This window comes from Pagrus pagrus (genome assembly GCF_965226575.1).
Source record: "Pagrus pagrus genome assembly, chromosome: 4".
Lineage (NCBI taxonomy): Eukaryota > Metazoa > Chordata > Actinopteri > Spariformes > Sparidae > Pagrus > Pagrus pagrus.
The window spans coordinates 26,501,768-26,521,223 of NC_140188.1; the positions used below are offsets into that span (position 1 = coordinate 26,501,768).

At 41.5% G+C, this 19,456-nt stretch overlaps 2 protein-coding genes across 4 annotated transcripts; one reads left to right on the forward strand and one right to left on the reverse strand.

The window, feature by feature from the left end:
- Nucleotides 1-7: 7 nt before the first annotated feature.
- pnkp (polynucleotide kinase 3'-phosphatase) lies at nucleotides 8-9,943 on the reverse strand. Its single transcript, XM_084350701.1, has 17 exons — nucleotides 9,569-9,943; nucleotides 7,459-7,505; nucleotides 6,900-7,178; nucleotides 6,432-6,737; nucleotides 5,201-5,280; nucleotides 4,989-5,046; nucleotides 4,737-4,844; nucleotides 4,578-4,649; nucleotides 4,339-4,387; nucleotides 3,777-3,847; nucleotides 3,397-3,489; nucleotides 3,201-3,297; nucleotides 3,049-3,110; nucleotides 2,667-2,776; nucleotides 1,767-1,854; nucleotides 1,591-1,658; nucleotides 8-655 (listed from the first exon to the last, which is right to left on the reverse strand). The coding sequence occupies exons 1-17, from the start codon at nucleotides 9,687-9,689 to the stop codon at nucleotides 535-537; spliced, it is 1,830 nt and encodes a 609-aa protein (XP_084206827.1). The 5' UTR covers nucleotides 9,690-9,943; the 3' UTR covers nucleotides 8-534.
- Nucleotides 9,658-17,048, forward strand: LOC311255978 (TRPM8 channel-associated factor homolog). 3 transcript variants are annotated; one of them, XM_084350696.1, is made up of 12 exons: nucleotides 9,658-9,747; nucleotides 10,934-11,687; nucleotides 11,810-12,026; nucleotides 12,235-12,526; nucleotides 13,254-13,555; nucleotides 13,675-13,849; nucleotides 14,008-14,102; nucleotides 14,279-14,489; nucleotides 14,690-14,926; nucleotides 15,591-15,814; nucleotides 15,996-16,109; nucleotides 16,220-17,048. In XM_084350696.1, the coding sequence occupies exons 2-12, from the start codon at nucleotides 11,041-11,043 to the stop codon at nucleotides 16,460-16,462; spliced, it is 2,757 nt and encodes a 918-aa protein (XP_084206822.1). In that variant the 5' UTR covers nucleotides 9,658-9,747; nucleotides 10,934-11,040; the 3' UTR covers nucleotides 16,463-17,048. The 3 variants fall into 3 exon arrangements, with proteins under 3 accessions (XP_084206822.1, XP_084206820.1, XP_084206821.1); XM_084350694.1 differs by lacking the exon at nucleotides 9,658-9,747 and adding an exon at nucleotides 10,015-10,082; XM_084350695.1 differs by lacking the exon at nucleotides 9,658-9,747 and adding an exon at nucleotides 10,220-10,290.
- The last annotated feature ends 2,408 nt before the right edge of the window (nucleotides 17,049-19,456 follow it).

Sequence of the window (19,456 nt, forward strand, 5' to 3'; positions counted from 1 at the left end):
CACAACAGAGTTTTCCAAAGCTTTATCGTCAGACAGAATACTATTGTTTTTTGTATAGCTGTGGTGCAGTAAACTCACTTGTAAAGGAAGATGTTTTGTTAACAAAATCATACACAACATAAAAAAGTAATTCTTCTAGTACTCGCACTGTATTCTTTCTAAACTCGACACATGCATAATCAGATCCTGAGCCACACATATCTCCTCATTCATATGGATGCACTGACTGTTTGATCAAACACAGGTTCAGTGCTGCAAGTCCAGTAAACATAATCAATTTTACTTTGCAGTTAGAGGCCATTATCCATGCAGTATGCATATGAGCTAGAATATATAAATACTGCGGAGATGACAGTGGGGAGCTCATACACCAATTAGTCCATCAGTTGAAATAGTTTGTGTCTACTGACTAACTTTGTGTGTTTTTCTATAACTGTTGGATCTCAAACCTCAGCTGCTTCAACTGCGATCATCTGTATCTTTTATTTCTGTGTGAATGTGAACGTCAAAGGTGTGAGAGAACCAGCAGTCCAATCAGCCCTCAGAAAACTGCCGGAACAGGGTTTCTGATTCGCTGTCTTTGAAATTCGGGACAAAGTGGATCTGGAGGATCTCGGAGAATCCCTCAGACAGAGCAGGAGGCACAAAGTGTTTCCTGTCCAGAGAGAGAGAGATGAAGGCAGATTAGTGTGGTCAGTACCAGAGATAATACTAGTAGTTTGTTTTTTTTAATCACCACAAGTTATAAAAACCCACTGTGCCGGAGTCATTTTAAAGTAACAATCTCCTTTTTTTCTTTTTGACATATATTGAAAAAAGTGTCTGTTAGGTTATCTATTGTCAAATATAGTCACACAGCCTTTGGTCCACCAATTAAAGTATTGTTATGATAACATATTTGCACTATTATGGACTGGGTGTCTGTGGAGAATAAAACAAACATCTCCTACTGCTGCAGCTTCACACAGAATTTAACTGGTAAAACAAGTGTTGGATTTTATTATGAAGCAGTCACAGAAATTCTGCTATCCTTAATCAAAAAAATAATTATCTACAAAACAAGACAACAGCGATTTTGGATCAATTTGAAATATTGAAGGAAGTAACGTAGAAAGGAGCACCTGCAGTCAGCTGTTAGATGAAGAGCTCCATTTGAGAGACTACACATTTCTCAGTGAGGCTGACTGTGCCCTGCTGTTTCACAGACTGCTGCCATGTGCAGTATAAAATCAAATCACAGGTTTGCTCACATAATTATGTAAAGAAAAAAAAAAGGCCCAACACTGCCTGACTTCTATATTAAAACGACAATAGTTTGTTTAACTGCCCCCAGAATTCTGGTACCTGTGGTATAAAACTGCATCTGCTGTTACCACAAGTAACTACAGGTGTCGCCAAATCAAGCAGGACTTACTTTAACATAATAACCAAGATAACACAAAAGTTTCTGGAAAGAATAAACACACCTTGGTGACATGCATTTACCTGCTTTTTGTGAAGCTCTGTGTATAAGTGTGGGCTTTTGGGCACAAGAAACAAATATGTTTTATAACCTATGAGAGTGTGACAAGAAAGGTTGCTCTTTCTTACTTGAAGCTGTGGAAAACCATGTCATTGACCTTGGCGTGTTTGCTGGTTGATGGAGCCATCTCACGGAACTGGGAACAACAATAACGCATAAAAAAAATGTAAACCACTTGTTGTCACCAGTCAGGATTAAACAAACCAAGGTGTAAAGAGTGACAGTGTGGAGAGGTGAGTCATACTCTGTTGTTGTGTTTGGCTTGCTCCAGAGAGGCGGAGAACTGGAAACAGCGACAGGGCACTCCCGCGGCCTTGGCCACGTCCACATAGCTGGAAATTACCACACAGAACATTGGTTGTTCAAACAGAGAATCATAAATAAACAGACAAGCAGCAAGCAGCAGTAGGGCTTTATTCATGCCACAAAAACAGAAGCACAGTCAGAACCCACATTATCAAATGCACCAATTTAGTAGGATTCCTTGAGAAAACAGCTACAACTGTGGCAATGAAGCTAACACAGTGCCCTACAGTGTCTCTGCAGTGTGCTGCTGCTTTTGAACCAGGTTAACTTGGAGGGGATTAACATGGCTATATTATTTCCTGTACACTTACAGCAAGCACATCACCAGCCTGTGGTTGAAAGAGACCTGCTGTATTAAAAATTATTATTCTATGCGTTTTTTTATACAAGGGTAGAAATGTTCCATGTTAGATTTTAGCAAAAAAAATGGAAACACTTTAAAACACTTTTATTTTAAAGGGGAGGATGAGACAAGGGGGGTTCAGTTGTTTAGAATCTGCAACCTCACCACTAGATGTCCATAAATCCTACTCTCTGGACCTTTAAGCAATCTATTAAACTGAGCTCGTACTTGCAGTGAGCTCCAGTCTTTTCTGTCAGGCGTTTTGTCTCCATCTTGCCAGCAAATACACTCAACTGCCTCTATAATGATTCTTAAATGATGCATGAAGCTTTCTGAAGCTTGTTTGCAGAAAGGTTTATCTCAGTGAGGTGGATCCTAGGTATATAAAGTATGTACAAACATAAGGACACACACACACACACACACACACACACACACACACACACACACACACACACACACACACACACACACACAGATACAGCTTTGCTTTACCGTTTACGAGACTCTGGGTCTGGGTTGGTGTTGTCTACGGCAACGCTGCGGCCCTCTTTCAAAGCACGCTCACATGCCGACACACAGTTCTGCCATGAGCCGAGTGTGTCCTGATACAAAGATACAAAATATGGGGTATAATAACAAGAATCATAATCATCTTCATCATTACGATGATAATTCAATCTGTAAAACAGTTACAAACTGTATCAAATACACTGTAAATGCAGTGTAGCAACCATCAAAATAAAAAACACTCCTTTTATATTCGACAGTCAACATCTAGTTATATATAAAACCAAACGTTCTGGGATCGTTTAGCAGTGAGGCAGAACTGATGACCCAGAACTGATGAGCCCTGTTGACACTGAAATCCACTCACCCTGTTGACATACACATAGCCTTTTGGTATGACATGGGTGTGGAAGAAGGTGGATTTCCCCGCTGTGGAGAAAGAGAAGTGGGAACAAGTTCAGAAGGGTGTCGCTGGGAGGGGAGATCAGAAAATATAACATGCAATCTACTTTTTCTTACATGCAGGGAAACCCACAGCAACAATCACTTCTGTCTGGCTGGAGGTGAGGGAGGCGGACGGCGGGTCGTAAAGCTTTGCAGTGCTGTCAATCTTCCTCTAGAAGTTTAGATAAAGAAGTTTAAATTACGAGTGAACGCCCATAAATATACTCTCATACACTGTAGGATACACGGCCAGTGCGTTTACTGAACTCACAGGGTCAAAACTGGGCTGGTTGTAGGGGGCGCTCTTCCAGCCCAGGAAGTACTCCTCTGGTGTGTGGAACTCCAAACCAATGTTCAGAGCAAACTAAAGACGAGAGGGAAGACAAAAAGACAGACAGATTATCTATCACTGAGACAGACTGAGTCACTCTTAAAGGTTCAGTGTGTGTGAAAACATAATTATGAATATTACATTCCATTTCTACCAGTAAATCCCACTACATTTCTCTAAATCATACACACTGGACATTTAAGACGTATATAAGGACAATTAAAGGGACACAAAAACAATACTTACAACACAAATGAGCACATATAACAAGTGACGGCAGAAGGAGGAGGAGTGACACAAAGTAAAATCTTAGGTCTCACCAGTCGGTCACTGCTGGAGAAATCCTTCTTCTTCTTCCCTGGAGCCCAGTTCTCTGGCCTACCTGCAGCATCTGTGCACAGAGGTAAAGTCAGAAGCTGTGGGCCTTTGTTTGCATGTTTGTGTGCTCTTTTACTTCTCCCTTTCTGGACATCAAATGTTCTTAAAACACTTGTAGGATAAGCGAAACTTTCCAATTGTATTTTAAGTTGCATTTAAGCACTTTGAATACGTTAATTTTAGATCATTTCTGAGCTTGGTTCCGATCTGGGAATATTTAGATTCAGGTCTAGCATTAAGCATGAATCATTTGGATTTTAGGAGATTTCAGTTAGTAAGGGACTAATTATGGTGACTTTTTGGACTCATTTTGAGGTTCATGGAAACAGGATTTAACAATGATTGAACATAAAGTTTGTTTTTTAATATGTAGATGAATGTGTGTGTGTGTGTGTATGTGTGCACCTCTGTGACACTAGATCAGATAACTGAGAACACATATCCACCATAAGTATGGGATGTTTATCACTATGGCAACACCACCTCATACCCAACATCACTCACCTCCTACATAAAAACTCTGCGTCTGGTCGACAGTCACACCATCATTTGCCTGAGCAGGAAACACATGCAGGACACTTACAATTAGAACTAAAATAGACTGTTCATTGTCAAACATGAGAAAACAACAGTGAATAATGCTGTGAGGAATGATAACTGGGCGTCTCCTATGACTCAGCATAATTAGTGCAAATACTAAATATGAGGTGTGGCTCTTAAACAATACTGGTGTGTCCAGCTACCTTCTCACACAAGTGATTCCACATTCCCATCACTGGTTTCCTGTAGATACCAGGACCGCTTGCTACAAACACCTGAGACGCAGATACGAAAGAGGCACAAATATCAGCGGTTTGTTAAATAACTAGGACAGCGATGAGTCAGCCTCAAACATGACCCACCTGCACAGGGAGCTGCAGCGTGGTGAGGATGTCCTCCACTTTAGACTTGAACACTTCTGGTCTCAGTTTGCCTCTAGCGATCCCCATCTGGTTGGTGAAGAACACCACCTACAGGCAGAGAGCAAGTGTACACGAAGAAATCCAGTGACGAACACTACCAGAGCAGATAACATTTTTCATTATTTATTTTCCTGTAGTCTTGCAAATATCACTAGATATCAACTTTAACTGTTGTATTTCGCTCCTTCCCACCTTGTATCCTTTTCTGAGCAAGTTGGCCAGTCTTGGCTGAATCTCAGGGAACAGAATCCTGGTCATTAAACACAAACACAATAACAACAAATTATGCAGATATGAACTCAAAGCTTTATAAGATGCTGGGAAAACAGATCTGAAAAACAGAAGCTTTAGCTTTAGCAAACGTTTAAACAATTAAAAGGGAAAGCTCAGGAGTGCAGGCATACCTCCAGTCATCTGGTCCAGTGGGAAAGACTTTGCCAGACTTGGTGGTGATGATGCAACCATCTATGTCAAACCCAGCAATCTGTAGAGGATGAAAAGAAGAAGACATGTTAAGAAATGTACACAAGAGCTGCAATGATTAATCAATTAGCCGTCAACTGTGAAACTATTTTGATAATCATTTAATCAGTTTGAGACATTAGACATAGAGTCCTCAATAGCGGTAAACTCAATATCTTTGGGTTGTGGACAAAACAAGACATTTGAGGATGTCATCTTGTGCTGTGGGAAACACTGATCAATAATTTTAATCACATTTTTAAAATAAACAGATAAAATAATCAACAGATCAACTGACAATGAAAATAATCACCTTAGACAGTAGCTGCATGATTTCACCACCTTCATAACTTGTGTGTAACACCACCACCTCAAAATTGGTCACAACTTTAGAGCGACCAGAGTTTGAAACTCATGAGCTTAATTTCCCAGATTTCAATAAACTGATATTAGTAAACCCCAATATAACACTATTGTATTAATATGAAAATAAAACTTGTTTGCAAGAGTGAAAAATGATCTGGTTTCTCTTGAAGGAGCGCTCCTCACGGCTGTTAAGAAGAATGTTGGTTGTGATTTTTTTCACTCCCTGTGATTGGAGACTATGCAACCCCAAACTCAACTTCAGAAATTAAGGCCGAAACCACAATTATTATTCATATGAATAAATTTAGATTATTTTCTTGGTTACTACACTCATCACTTGGATTTAAATGTCTTGTGTTGTCCGACCAACATTTCAAAACTCAAACATATTCAGCTTACAAAAGGTATAATTTACATTTTTGTTATGTATATGCTTATATATGTAACATTCCTGCATTAAAATGTCTCAAATCTATTCAATCTCTGTTGCCTATTTTGTTGAGTTGTTTACCCACTTGACCCCAAATGTTTCCAACATGTTCAAACCCAAAGAAATCAGTCATTTTAATCAAGGTAACGGTGCATTTCAACTCCCATGATCCCACACTACTACATGATGTCATCCAACTGTGTCTTTTATTGTCATTGTTTTGATTAAGAGACCCCTATCAGCAGAAATAACATACTGTGCGTTTAAATGGTTATTGAAAAATCAAGTAACCAACCACAGTACTGTGTAATTCTCTGACCTAAGACACACAGAAATAAACGAATAAATAAATAAACCTGTATAACCAGGTCCCACACCTTGTCACTCCCTTTGACACCAGCAGCAGTGTAAAGCATCAGGTTGCTTATCTGCTGCCAGTTGCTCTTTAGACAGCCCTTTGAGGAAGATGAGGATGATGATGAAGATGATGAAGCCTGGGCGCTTTTACTCCTCTCTGTCGTAGACTTCTCTGCCAACTCCTGCAGCTGCCTGAGCTTCTCCTCAGCCAATCTCTCCTCTTCCTCCTCTTCATCTTTCATCTGTCTTTCTGAGGCCTCCTCATTTCTTCTTTGACGCTTCACCGCAGGGTGCCCCTTGTCTGGGCTCAGCTGTCTTTTAGATCGCTAAACAGAAAAATACAAAAACACACCATGTCTCATTTTCAGTTGTTTGAGTTCAGCTTTTTTTTATTAATATTATTTCAGTTGTAACATACAGGAACAAGTGAATATGATGCATGGAATAATACACCAAACAGGCTTCAACACAATAAACAAACAAATTACCTTCATGGGAGAGGTAGAGAAGAAATCCTTGATACTGCGCTTGGGATTCGGACTCGACTGTGCCTCCTTTTCTTTCCCGTTTGGTCCTCCCTTTGTCTTATCTGTTGCTTTTAGTCCTGTCCGCACGGTGCTGGAGGCTGCTCCGTTTGAGCTCAGGGAGTACTGCAGTTTAAACGGGTGGTTCTGGTTAACCAGGTAGAGGGTGCCACCATGGGTGAGTTTACCAGACTGGCCTCGAACAAGCTGCTCACCGTCCAGGAAACTGGGATTTGGACCCAGCTGTGAAAAAAAAATTAGACATGTACGGACATTGGACTTCAGCATTTGCAATGTTGTATTTAGTTTATAGGATGTGAGATAACAGGATGTGCCTAGGCAACAAAGAGAAAGGTGTGACGGCATGAGGTTTCTATGATGACTGAGGTTATGATTGTGTGTGGTCAAAGATTAACTCTCTCTGGTGTTTGCCTAGTAAAGCCTGTTGGTGCTGACTGTCTAGCCTGAGACTTTCACAGGGAGATTAGCTGAATAAACTGGGTGCGTTTATTATTTGTCATACCTGAGTAACGACCGCATCCTGGTCTGCATAACAAGCCACCACCTTCACTGAAAGATACACAAGGATTATTACCATCATGTATACTGACACATGCACATGCACATTACATTACATTGTGTATAGTCATTTGGAGCTAAAACAGTAGTTGACAAGTTTGCAACAATTTTTATACTGAAATAATAGTTTAAGAAATTATGCAAATACAAACAATTTTCATTGAAGCTGAGGCTTTTCTAAATTTGTCACTGTTTTCTAACACTTTGTAGACCTGAAGACTAAACAATAAATAGTGGTCAGATTAATCAATGCAACATTATGTAACATTTTTAGTGTGATTTGGCGCCACACACAATTGAGTGCAACCCCACTGTCGTAAATTCAAATCCCAGGTCTGTGACAATTTGTCAGACGTAATGTAGGTGCTAACTACAAACAAAGTAATTACGTCATAACAATGTTACGTGGTGAAATGTGTATCTTGAATTAAACATGTATGCAACGCTGTGATCCTACCCTCTCATTGAAGTTACATAGTGCAGAAACAATTGATGGGGGGTGGAGTGGCTTTGACATATACCACTTTATGACCAAAGCGAATCAAGTGCTGGTTCTGGGCTGGTGCTATTGCTGGGTCTAAGTTGGTTCAACCTGTGAACTTTTTAAGAACCAGTTTGCTTTTTCACATGCATGAGAACCACCATAGAGTCACATCATTCAGCCACTGTAAACATCTCCAATTTCGCAGCACTGCTATGAACAACTATGGAACTCGGAACAAACATGACTACATTGAGTCTTGTGTTGCTCCTGGCTTGGGATGCCTACATTGGCATACGAACAAGACTGGTCCACTGTTGCATCGATTAGTGAAAATAGTTCAAATCTTGTTTATTCTCCCATGGATAATTCAGAACACGCTACACTAGCTCTGGTTTTTAAAAATGGCTATCATAAGCAGTTTTATGCTGTTTTTTTCCATTACATCTTCCGGGCTGGCACTACTCGGTTTGACTCGGCGTGTTAGCCCAGTGCTGCCAGAGTTTTGCTTTTCCATCACAACAGAGCTACCTGCTTGAAGGTGTGTCTTAAAGCGATGACCTGCTTGTCCCAATCCCTGCAGTACTATGGAAGAATCACTGCGAACAAAGTGGCTCCGCTAAATCAGTTACAAACACGTTTCATTTACTCTAACTTCTCACAATAAAAGCCTACCGTTGTTTGGTCAGTTAAAAGCTTTTATTATGAAGCAGCATTACAGGAAATGTTGTGTTTTTTCACCAGCAATAACAGTCCTGAAACAGCTGAAAGCGAACACAATGAAACAGTAAAACACAGCGGATGTTTGAAAGTACAAACAGGACGAGAGAAACTAAAGAGATTCTATTAGAAGCTACAAGAGTCCTGAGAGCTGAACACACTGACTTTTAAAACGTCTTTCTCTCAGGTTTCCTGCACAGACGTGAGTTGAGTATTGATTTAGGGGGAGATGGTGCTTGTTACGGGTTGGCCGAGTCGCGAGAAGTCACCGCGGCCCGCTTGGTGGAGGGGTGGCCATGGCTTGGCCCTACTCCGGAGCAGGTCCATCGCAGCCACAGGCTCGGCTCAATTCGGAGCAGTCAAACTCGCAATGGAAAACCAGAAAAGCGTGGCTCGGTTTGACTCGGTGCAGCCAAAAGTGCGAGTGAAAAAACCACATCAGTTGGTCCTTGGTCACGATAACCCCACCCCCAGGCCCCTGACATTACTTTGGAACCAGTTTTTCTGTCCAGAAGCCAGTTCTTTAGCTGTCGAAAGGCAAAGAACTGGCTCCACAGTAGCCACTGGCTCTGAACCAGCCCCTGAACTGCCTTGGTTGAAAAGGGGTAAGAGAAACCATTCACTGTGTTACAAAACATTGTCCCATCGAAATGATTTTGAAGCCGTTATTTTAAGGTTTAAATACGTTATATAATGTTGCTTCAACAATGGAAATAACTGCAGACATATATTAATTATATTCACAACTATAGTGGCCTACAAATGTTAATATACACTGTATAGTGTCAATAAATGACCCACACGTGCAACGTCATCAATATCACCGCTGTATTTGTGTCGCACTCTTCCTCACCCTGGTGCCGGGAGCATTTCTTGTCGGCGACTCCGGTGTCCGGACCTCGGCCCAGAATCACAGCTCGCCCATCCTCGAGGGAGACCCGGGCTCCATTGGCGCTAACCAACGTACACGACATCTGAGCGAGCGACCACAGCTAACTCGGACTGCTTTGACTTTTTACTTTGAGCCTTGGGGTGTGTTTGACGACTTGTTTCATAAAAGTATGAGCCGCTATACAAAAATGTAACACTTACTGCACGACGGGGGATAGTATAGTTTAAATATGTGAAGTTAACACTTTTAACATAACTTCTTTGTCTCTAAGTTGGTTGCTGAAGTGCACTATTAATATAAACCCGGGGTTGTTTTGCATCGTACCACCACGGTCCGTCAGAAAAATACGCTCGTCTAGAAACGTGTTCGCCTTGAAGATTCCGCTCGTGACTATTATTACTTTTCCGGGTTTCTATTACATATACTTTCTTGATTTGTTGACCATTGTAATTTCACGGAATAGCAAGTCCGCATGGTAAAGTAAACTTTTTTTTCGTCAATTTCGTTTTTGGTAAATGCATACAATGTTATTTCTTACATTTAAGGAGTTTCGGTTTTGAATGTTGCGCAGAAAATAAGCCTAACTGAGTGAGTCACCTATTAAGTTCTCCACCCAATCTGATAACAGTCAAAAAGGAAAGCATAGATCAGGACTCAAGCGGGGAAGTAGGACAAGCCTATAGGTGCTGGTATAGCCTTTTTGTCTTCTTTTTATTAAGCTGTCTAATGAAAAGATTAACGGATTGACGGTAGATTAGAAATGAAGATATGTTTGTTTATTTTAGAGGCATGATAGAAGATGGTTAAAACATATTCAAGTAGAGCATAACCTGCATGCTACATTCACGTTGTTTATAACTTTTTGTGTACTGTTTATTGTGTTACGGCATGTTAATCGACCCTATAGCTCATAGGATAGTGGTGTTTACAACAATAATGTATGATAGCCTACAGTAGAACTGTCGCCAAGTGCTTGCTCATGGGGAAAATGTTGGGTCTCTGTAAATAAATTAATCAAAGTTTACCTGCTCAATTTGGAAAGTGTCATGAGATTGCTTTTGTTGTGAATTGGCGCTATACAAATACAGATTGATTGAGTTTCAATTTTGATTAATCTACTGTATTCCAGACCAGCAGTCCATAACTGAAAGATATTCAGATTAGATAAGATAATAACTAAAAAACAAAACATGACATCAAAACTGTTTTGGTCTCTGAACTAATTGTATTGTATTGAATTGTAAATGTTTGTCATTAAAATGTAACTCATTCAATGCCAAGAGTACTTTTATTTTCTATTTTAATCTCTATCTTTTTTCCCCACAGGACAATTGTCTGACACAACAGGTGCAACTGTTAAACGTCATTTACTAAACCAACTTGTATCTGACTTAATACATCTTTAAACCCTTGGATCATCGATCCCTCTCACCATGTCCACCCAGCCCAGACAAAACCACCATGAAGGGGCCTACCTGTCTCTGATGAGAGGCCTGAGAGAGCTGGACCTCCAGGGCCCCAGTGTTCCCAGTGACCTGGTTCTGATTGGAGACCATGCCTTTCCTTTGGCAATGAACAGCCGAGGCCAGGTCCTGATGGCTGCCTCTCTGTACGGCAGTGGAAGGATTGTGGTCCTGGGTCATGAGGCCTACCTGACTGCCTTTCCTGCTCTGGTAGAGAACGCTCTGACCTGGCTGCGAGGAGATGGATCTGACAACTTGTCTGTTGGCATCCACAACAACGTCAGGGCAGTTGCTGATAACCTCAGTAGATCCAGCTTCAAAGCTGAAGTTGTGGGGGCCTTTAGTAGAAATCTGGGGGTGGGAGTGTATGTGACTGATGCCTACAGCGTGGGTGCGCACGTGAAGGACCTGGTGGCGTTTATGAAAGCTGGAGGAGGAGTGCTGATAGCGGGGCAGGCGTGGAACTGGGCTGGAGCTCATCCTAAGGAGAACACACTGCTTCTGTTTGATGGAAACAAGGTTTCTGGTGTGGCAGGTATCTACTTTTCTGAGCATCAGGCTGAGGTAGAGTGCCTGCCTGTCTACCCAAAGATCCCTTCATCCTGGATGGCTGTAGTGTGAGTGTATACTGTACTGCACATTTAGAAAAGTTCCACTTTCCAAAAATTCTTAATTTGATTACATAATAAACTGTATCCCTCCTCTTTGGCCTCTCTTCTTCCCCCCTTCAAAAATACAGAACCGGTAAGGATTTTGAGGATGACCTAGAGTTCTTACTCCAGGGGGTTTCAGAGTTTGACCTCCAGGGTGGAGCAGTACCTTCTGAGGTTCTGGTCCATGGCTCACTAGCCTTTCCCATCGGCACCACAGGCGATGGACGGGCATTCTTGGCAGGAGCCTACTATGGGCAGGGACGGGTTATTGTGGTTACACATGAAGGCCTTCTAGGACGAGAGGTAGAGAATTTGCTTGCATGATGCATTTCATACCCAGACTGTATGACACAATTGTCACTATGTGCTTAATTTCACTCATGAAAGCATAAATTCTGACACCAGTCTTTGATGTAAATATGATTACTTTGCCAATTTATTCTGATCTGCCCAGTCTTTTTATGTGATTAACAAACTACTGCCTCTCTTTCAATAACTTTCTTTATTGCAGACACTGGCTCCATTTTGGATCAATGCCCTTCATTGGTTGGATGAAGGCAGACAGGGGGTCGTGGGCATTGTGCCAGATCACGCACTCAAAGTTCTCAGCAAGTCAGGGTTAAAGTGTAAGAAGACAAACTTCAGGAACGACCTGAGCGTGTTTGTGTGCACAGCGTACAGCGATAATCATGCAAAGGAAATCCAAGACTTTGTGGCAGAGGGAGGAGGCCTGCTGATTGGTGGACATGCCTGGTACTGGGCACAGACACACCCTGGGCAAAACCCATTAACACATTTCGCAGGTAGGATAATGCTTTACAGAATGACTACATGGAGGTACACACAAATGAAACACAGGAAAACCAGCCACAAGTTAGATACATTCGACTGAAGATTAACAGGGAGATTGAGTTGCTGGACTATCTAAGATAAATAAGGAAATGCTTCTAAGAAACCAGTGGACTGAACAACAAGATAAGGAAAGCAGGCATAGAGATATAAAGGGCAGGCTTTATATCAGGCACCAGGGAACAACACCAAGAAGGGGCCACCATCCTAATTATTGACAAAGGTGATATATTATCTAAAACAGGATTGGCCGAAAGGTTTATCGCAAAGAGCAATGTTTTCTTCTCACACAAGGCACACAAGGGAGGTTGAATAGTCACATGAATTCCAGCGGGAGGAAGTCAGACAGAACAAACACGTTTGTCTTTTTATAGGCTACTGCTTTACTGCAACAACTCAAAATCTTATCAAGTATGTTTGTCTAATTTCGCATCAAAATATTTTTTTTTTCTTCATAGGATACAATCACCTAGAAAGTAACATTTCAGAAAGATTTTACAAAATTTTAACTTGATTTATTGGAAGATTTGTTTTACTTAGGTCAAGCAAGAAATGCCTTATATTAGTTTTTTAATATAATTATTTTTCCAGTGAGAGAAAAAATATTGATACCAATGTTCTTATATCACTTCAACAATAGAACGCAGTAGATCAAATCAGGTTTGCTTGAATGTCTTTCAGGGAACAAGATCCTGAACAAAATGGGCTTGAGCCTGTTGGCAGCAACAATTGATGGAGGTTTATACAAAGCCCCTGTGCCCAGCCAGGCTGTCAAAGACAACTACCACTTCCGCCACCTTCTGAACCGCTTTGCTGGTCATGTTACCCAGGATGAGAAACTTAGCAAGCATGAGGAGGAATGCCTTAAAAAACTGGGACAGGACTGCGCCACCTACCTGCACATGAAGGCTCATGACTGCTCCTCCTATGCACAGGTGGTGTCCACCCTCACTGACATCTTAATGAAGTCGGGCATGCCACAGGTGAGTAGACAAAATAACGTGAACGCTTTATAAAGCTTCCCAATAGAGCAGCACAAAGCTGAAGACCAGTCAGATGTCTGAGAGCAACGTCCTTAATAATATTGTACCTTTCTTTCAAGGTGTGTGACAGCTGCCCTGTAAACAAGCCCAAAGACCACCTGCTCCTCAATGTGGGGACAGAGGTGTACAAGGTCTGCCCAGATCCCGATGCCCTCCTGCCCTACCTCATCAAGCACAACCCATTGTTGCCAGTTGTCTACAACCACAAAATCAAGATTAATGCAAACACAGCAGGTCAGACCTGGTTGTTGTGGATCAATATGTGAAATACAGTATGTGCATAAGGAGATACTTGAAGTACATCTTGTGGATTTTACACATGGAAATATGACTTGTATAATCAAAACACTGCTGGGGATGTGTGTGTGTTTGTGGTTGTGCGTGTGTGTCAGGAAGGGAAGAGTGGATAAGTACAGGTCTCTACCTCTCTCCTGGTATGAAGACCTACATATCCCTACCAGCAGAGATTGTCAACAAGGAATGGCAGGTAGAGTGCACAAAATCACATAATTATAACAAGTTCATTTTGTGTCTGTTAATGCTGCAGCCCCAGTGGACATCCAGGACTTTGTCCCCAGCACTGACTAGGCACTGCCCCTAATGGTCCCCCCAAAGATGTCAGCAATCGCAAACCGCAATCAGTAAAACATATGTCTTCCTCAGATCCAGATCGGCTGTCAAACAGATCATCTCAACCATGAGGAGTTGAAGAGAGCACCATGTGTTCACGAGCGATTTCCTGTGACCTCAAACATGATGCAGGTGTGGAACCTGTGGGGGGGACTCATCTACCTGGTAGCCCCACCCAAAACACAAGTGGAGGGCCCAGAGGTCACAGTGCAGATGGCTGTACCTGCACCATATTATAAATCTGGTGAGTGTATGGTGGGTGAAAACAGAAGGTGTGTAGTGATTATTGTTCTGTAAAGTTGAGAAAAATGTTGTTTTGGGACACAGGGCAGCGTCCATTAAAAATGTTTGAAGGATACCTCAGACACAAGTTTTGGAAATGATTGTATACATGTAATTATTGAAGCTCAAGTTTGAACATCCCCGTCCTTTTGTTCTTTTCAGGTGTGACAACAGCAGCTGAGTGGTCGCTGCTGCGCACAGCTCCTTCTCCCTGGGCCGAGTTGGAGTTTGACAACGTCATCCTCACTGTGCCATCAGAAGCTATTCAGAACCTGGACCGCCCTGATGAGTTGGCAGCCCACTGGAATGACATCATGAAGGCCATAGCTGACCTGGCTGTCGTACCACACAAGTTTCCCCGCAAAGAGCGCTTTGTAACTGATGTGCAGATTTCCTACGGTAAGTGTGATTAGATTTGACACTGTATATGCCTGTTTCTTATTTGCTCATTCTACTTGGGGACATAGAGCCAAGTCATGCTGGGTCAAAGACGAGGTGTGCTGTGGACAGGTCACCAGTCTGTCACAGAGCTTACACAAATATAAGACCATACGCATAGAGTTTACAATTCACCAAACTCGATGTGCATGTTACCTCAACACAACAAGTGGTGCCAAGTGCTTAATGTTGTGTTTAGAATATTGTGCATATTACATACAGTATGTTGACAATAAATTATCGGGGACATCAGATGAAATTGTGTGTATACTGTGTCCTGACTACATTTTTGGGTCACTTTTTGGTTAAAACGACCAACACATGCTAATATGAGGCTTACATTTTGTGCTTTTCTCTAATTGCATGCACTTTCATTACAATGCAGTGTTTTTATAGTGGCCATGAAAGGTCGAACGAGCTGCATATCTGAAACGGTTTCCAAATTTGAAATACAGAAGTACAATAACGCTCAATTAAACTTACGCAGTTGTGTTTTCCTGTAATGCTATCTGTTTTCCAAATTTGCAAAGGATATAATGGCTATATAGTTCTTTCGACACGTCTCTGCCACCGTATATTTCTCTTCCATAGCTACAGCGCTCTAAAGATCTGTTTCTCCATCCAGGTTGGATGCATGCAGGTTATCCTATCATGACACACAAGTCCACAGCAGCCGAGTTGGTCAGCATCAACCATGCTAAGAGTGACGGCCTGTGGGGCCCCATCCATGAGTTGGGACACAACCAGCAGAGAGGCTGCTGGGAGTTCCCATCACACACTACAGAGTGTACATGCAACCTGTGGTCAGTGTATGTGCATGAAGAGGTGCTGGGGATCAACAGGGCACAGGTGGAGTAAATGACTTGAGATCAATGGCTACAGCAAACTAGTCTTAAGGTGTATTGTGACTCTTTATATAAATAGATGCCACAAAGGACAACTCCTTTTATCTTATGTTGAGAAAAGTATTTGGTTTTTCACTGGGATTACATCGTTTTACAATTGCGTCATTTCATCTTGTGCAATGCAGGCTCATCCAGCCATAACTTCAGCCAGTCGAAACGAACGAGCAGCAGAGTACGTCAAGGGGGGCAGGAAGCTCAGCGGCTGGCACATGTGGGTGGCCCTGGAGACGTATATGCAGGTGAGGTTTTAAATGCTCATCACACACCACACAAACATCAATGTTTAATAGAGAAAGGACACTGGTGTTTTATTTCACATATTCCTCTCCCTCTGTCTGCTTCCATGTAGCTCCAGGAGAAGTTTGGCTGGGATGCCTTTAAGAAGGTGTTTGCTGCCTACCACAAGATGAGCGACTTTCCCCATGACAACAAAGGGAAGATGAACCTGTACGCTGAGACTTTCTCCCAGACTGTGAAGACGAACCTGGCTGGATTCTTTAAGGCCTGGAGTTGGCCCATCGAAACAGCCACTGAGGAGAAACTCTCCAACCTGCCGCCCTGGAGTGATCACCCCATGACCCAGTTTGACTGAACTTCACACTGCTGCTGCTTTGAAATGTAGAAAGAGATGAGGTTCAATGAGTAACATTAACTGACTTTTGTTTCTTCTTTTGGTTTGTGTATTATTTTATCATATTTAGTGCCATATTGTTTTTTAAAAAAGGAGAGGAGAGTTACATGTTTAATCAGATCCATACAGCTTTTAAATCAGCTACATTTAAATTCAGATATTTTGAAGATGAGCTGGAAAACTGTATTATTTGAAAATGAAGGATTTATAACTCTGCTGTGGTTTAACTCTCACATGCAGCCACCTCATATCTGCTTCTGGACCTTCTGCTTCACTCCACCTGTCTCAGTTCCTAGTACTTATCACTAACACTGTAACCTGTGCTGTATTAGGAGGTTACTTAATTTCACAGTGCCAGTAAAAATCATTTATAAGAAAAAAGTTGGATGTTTTTTTTTATTATTTGCTTTACTGCCGTATCTTAATACCACAACTAACAGGAAGTCAATCAAGCTAATTAAGATGAACACATGTTTAATTTCTCTACAATGATATTTGCCTTTACTGTCAATGGAAAATACAAGAATAAACATTTTACCAACCTTTACCCCTCTACTACTTCTTTTTATTCATCCATTTGTTCCTGAATAAGAAAAATAGTAAAGGAAGCATTAGACTAAAATGTGTGGTAAAATACTCCATGTGTACATGTCGAAATGAACATATTGATAGCACAACATGGAAGGATTACGAAAAATAACTTTCCATGGTTATACAACTTTAATGTTCCCAGCTCTGCATAGTTGGCACGTCCTTCATGACGATCATTTCAGTCAAAACTGTGGGAAACGGGGGCTGATTCACTGGATAGCACCAAGTTTTCAAGGCCCAGAGCTAATTGAGAGGAGGAATGGCAGAGAGCTTCTCCACCCAGATAGACAGAGGGAGATCTAAATAATCTGGTAGAGCGCTTGTCCAGTGCCGTCTTATCCATTCTGACACGCTGTTTGAATTGGTCCACCAATTGTTGGTTGATTACATGGAGGCAGAAATGGTTAAATACTGAAGAGGGATTTAAGAAAGCGAGAATATCCACAAATCCACAAACATTAACCAGATAGATGGTATGATCGTCTGTACTTATCAACATGTGCAAACACAAGCTAAGCATGTATTAACAGGCTCGTTTTCTTGCTTGCTTGTCATCACAAAATTGGTGATCTCAAGGTGTTTTTGTGATGCTGTGTGGAGATGATAAAATTGAATGAATACAACGTTTCTCATGATCACAGAATAATTATGTTGTGAATTCACAATAACATGAGGAACCTGAATAAACTGAGATTTGAGTTGTAGTGGTAAATTTGAATATTCCTTTTTACTTGAGACGACTCCACACCCTGCTTCCCCCAAGTCATCAGATCGCTTTTGTTTACTACCCATTTGTGTATTTTAATGTCTAGACCTTGTGATTGCATTTCAAGTTTCTGAGACACCCAACCTCTCACTTTCTCATGATATACTCAAAACCCTTTTGTATTTGAAATTGTGTTGATTAGACCTCTTAATCACACTCTAGGATGTCAGTGCCTATACCTGTGAAAGACAAAAGTGTGATAAGACACCCTGAGTAGGGGGCCGACCCCACAGCAGACAAAGGATGTAAAACACACCCAAGGGGTGGGCTTTTCCTCAGGTATAAACAGGGGCGCAACTACCTACTTTCTGAGGGGTATGCAGACATATTATAGGCGCCCCCCTAAAAAATTAAATTATATCCGTATTGGATCAGTTTGGAAATCCTTTGGAGAAATCAGTTACTGATTGGACGCTGCATCTGATACATCACAACAGCACTGTAGTGTTATAGGCTATCTGAGTGAAGACATTTAAATTCAAGTGTATCATTCCCAAGTTAGTTTAAAACATCTTACCGCTCCTATAAATTCTGTAATATTCGCCTATCCAAGGCGTACCCAAAGTAAATTGAATGCTGTTCTTGAACTGTTTGGAGAATATGGATGGGCTTGGTCTCTTTTGAAAGGTAACACTCTGAAGTTTTTCCCCAAACTGAAATAATCACTGTAAGTGCTACTACCATTGAGTAATCTAAGTTGGAACACACTGAAGTAGAATGTTTTTATTCTCGCCTGAATTTTTTTTTTTGCAATCAGATGCCTCCTCCTCCTCCTCCTCCTCTTCCTCCTCCTCCTCCTCCTTCCCATCATCATTCATACCTTTCATACATTTCCAAATGTTTTTAAATTAACTCAATAATATCTCATAAGAAACAAATCTCTATCAGTCACTAAATGAAATCATATTCCCGGCATCTAAATACTAAGTGACGTTTTGAAAGAATAAAGAACGTGTTTCAGTATCAGATCCTTCCTCCTCTCCTGTCTCCGTGCTGCTGTCCTCCTGCTGTGAGCCTGCACGTTAGAGGGAGGGGCTGCTTGTCTCAGTCAGCAGCGGTATACGAGAGTTTGCAAGGTATTAGAATTGTGACAAACTATAGGATTAACGATTAGATGACACACAGACAGCTTTCTTTTTAGCTTGTTTAACGTTAGCTGCTCTGCCCCGTGCTGCGACTGTGACTGCGGACAGACGGAGCAGATTAAAAGATCGTGCTCTACATGTTCACGTTAATGCATGTTGAACAGGTGTACTGATAAAGTTTTGGCTTTTTTACTTGCAACGGTTTTATTACACTTTACTAAATAGGAGCATTGACAGGAGCATCACTACAAACATGTTCCTTTATTTTTCTTGACATGATCTGTAATCAGTACACAGTTGCAACAAGACAACAGTAACCTGTCGTTTTACTAGTAGTAGCTTTAGCTAACCTGAATATTTACAAGCCTCCTCTTGATACACTGACATAACTTACCCACTGTCTTTCAACCACTTAGAAAAACTTTTTTTCATTCCCTCAAAATCTTTATCCTTCTCCCTCTTCCTCTTTCTGTTTTGTGCCCCCGAGAGCTTTCTCTTCTGCCTCTCCATCTC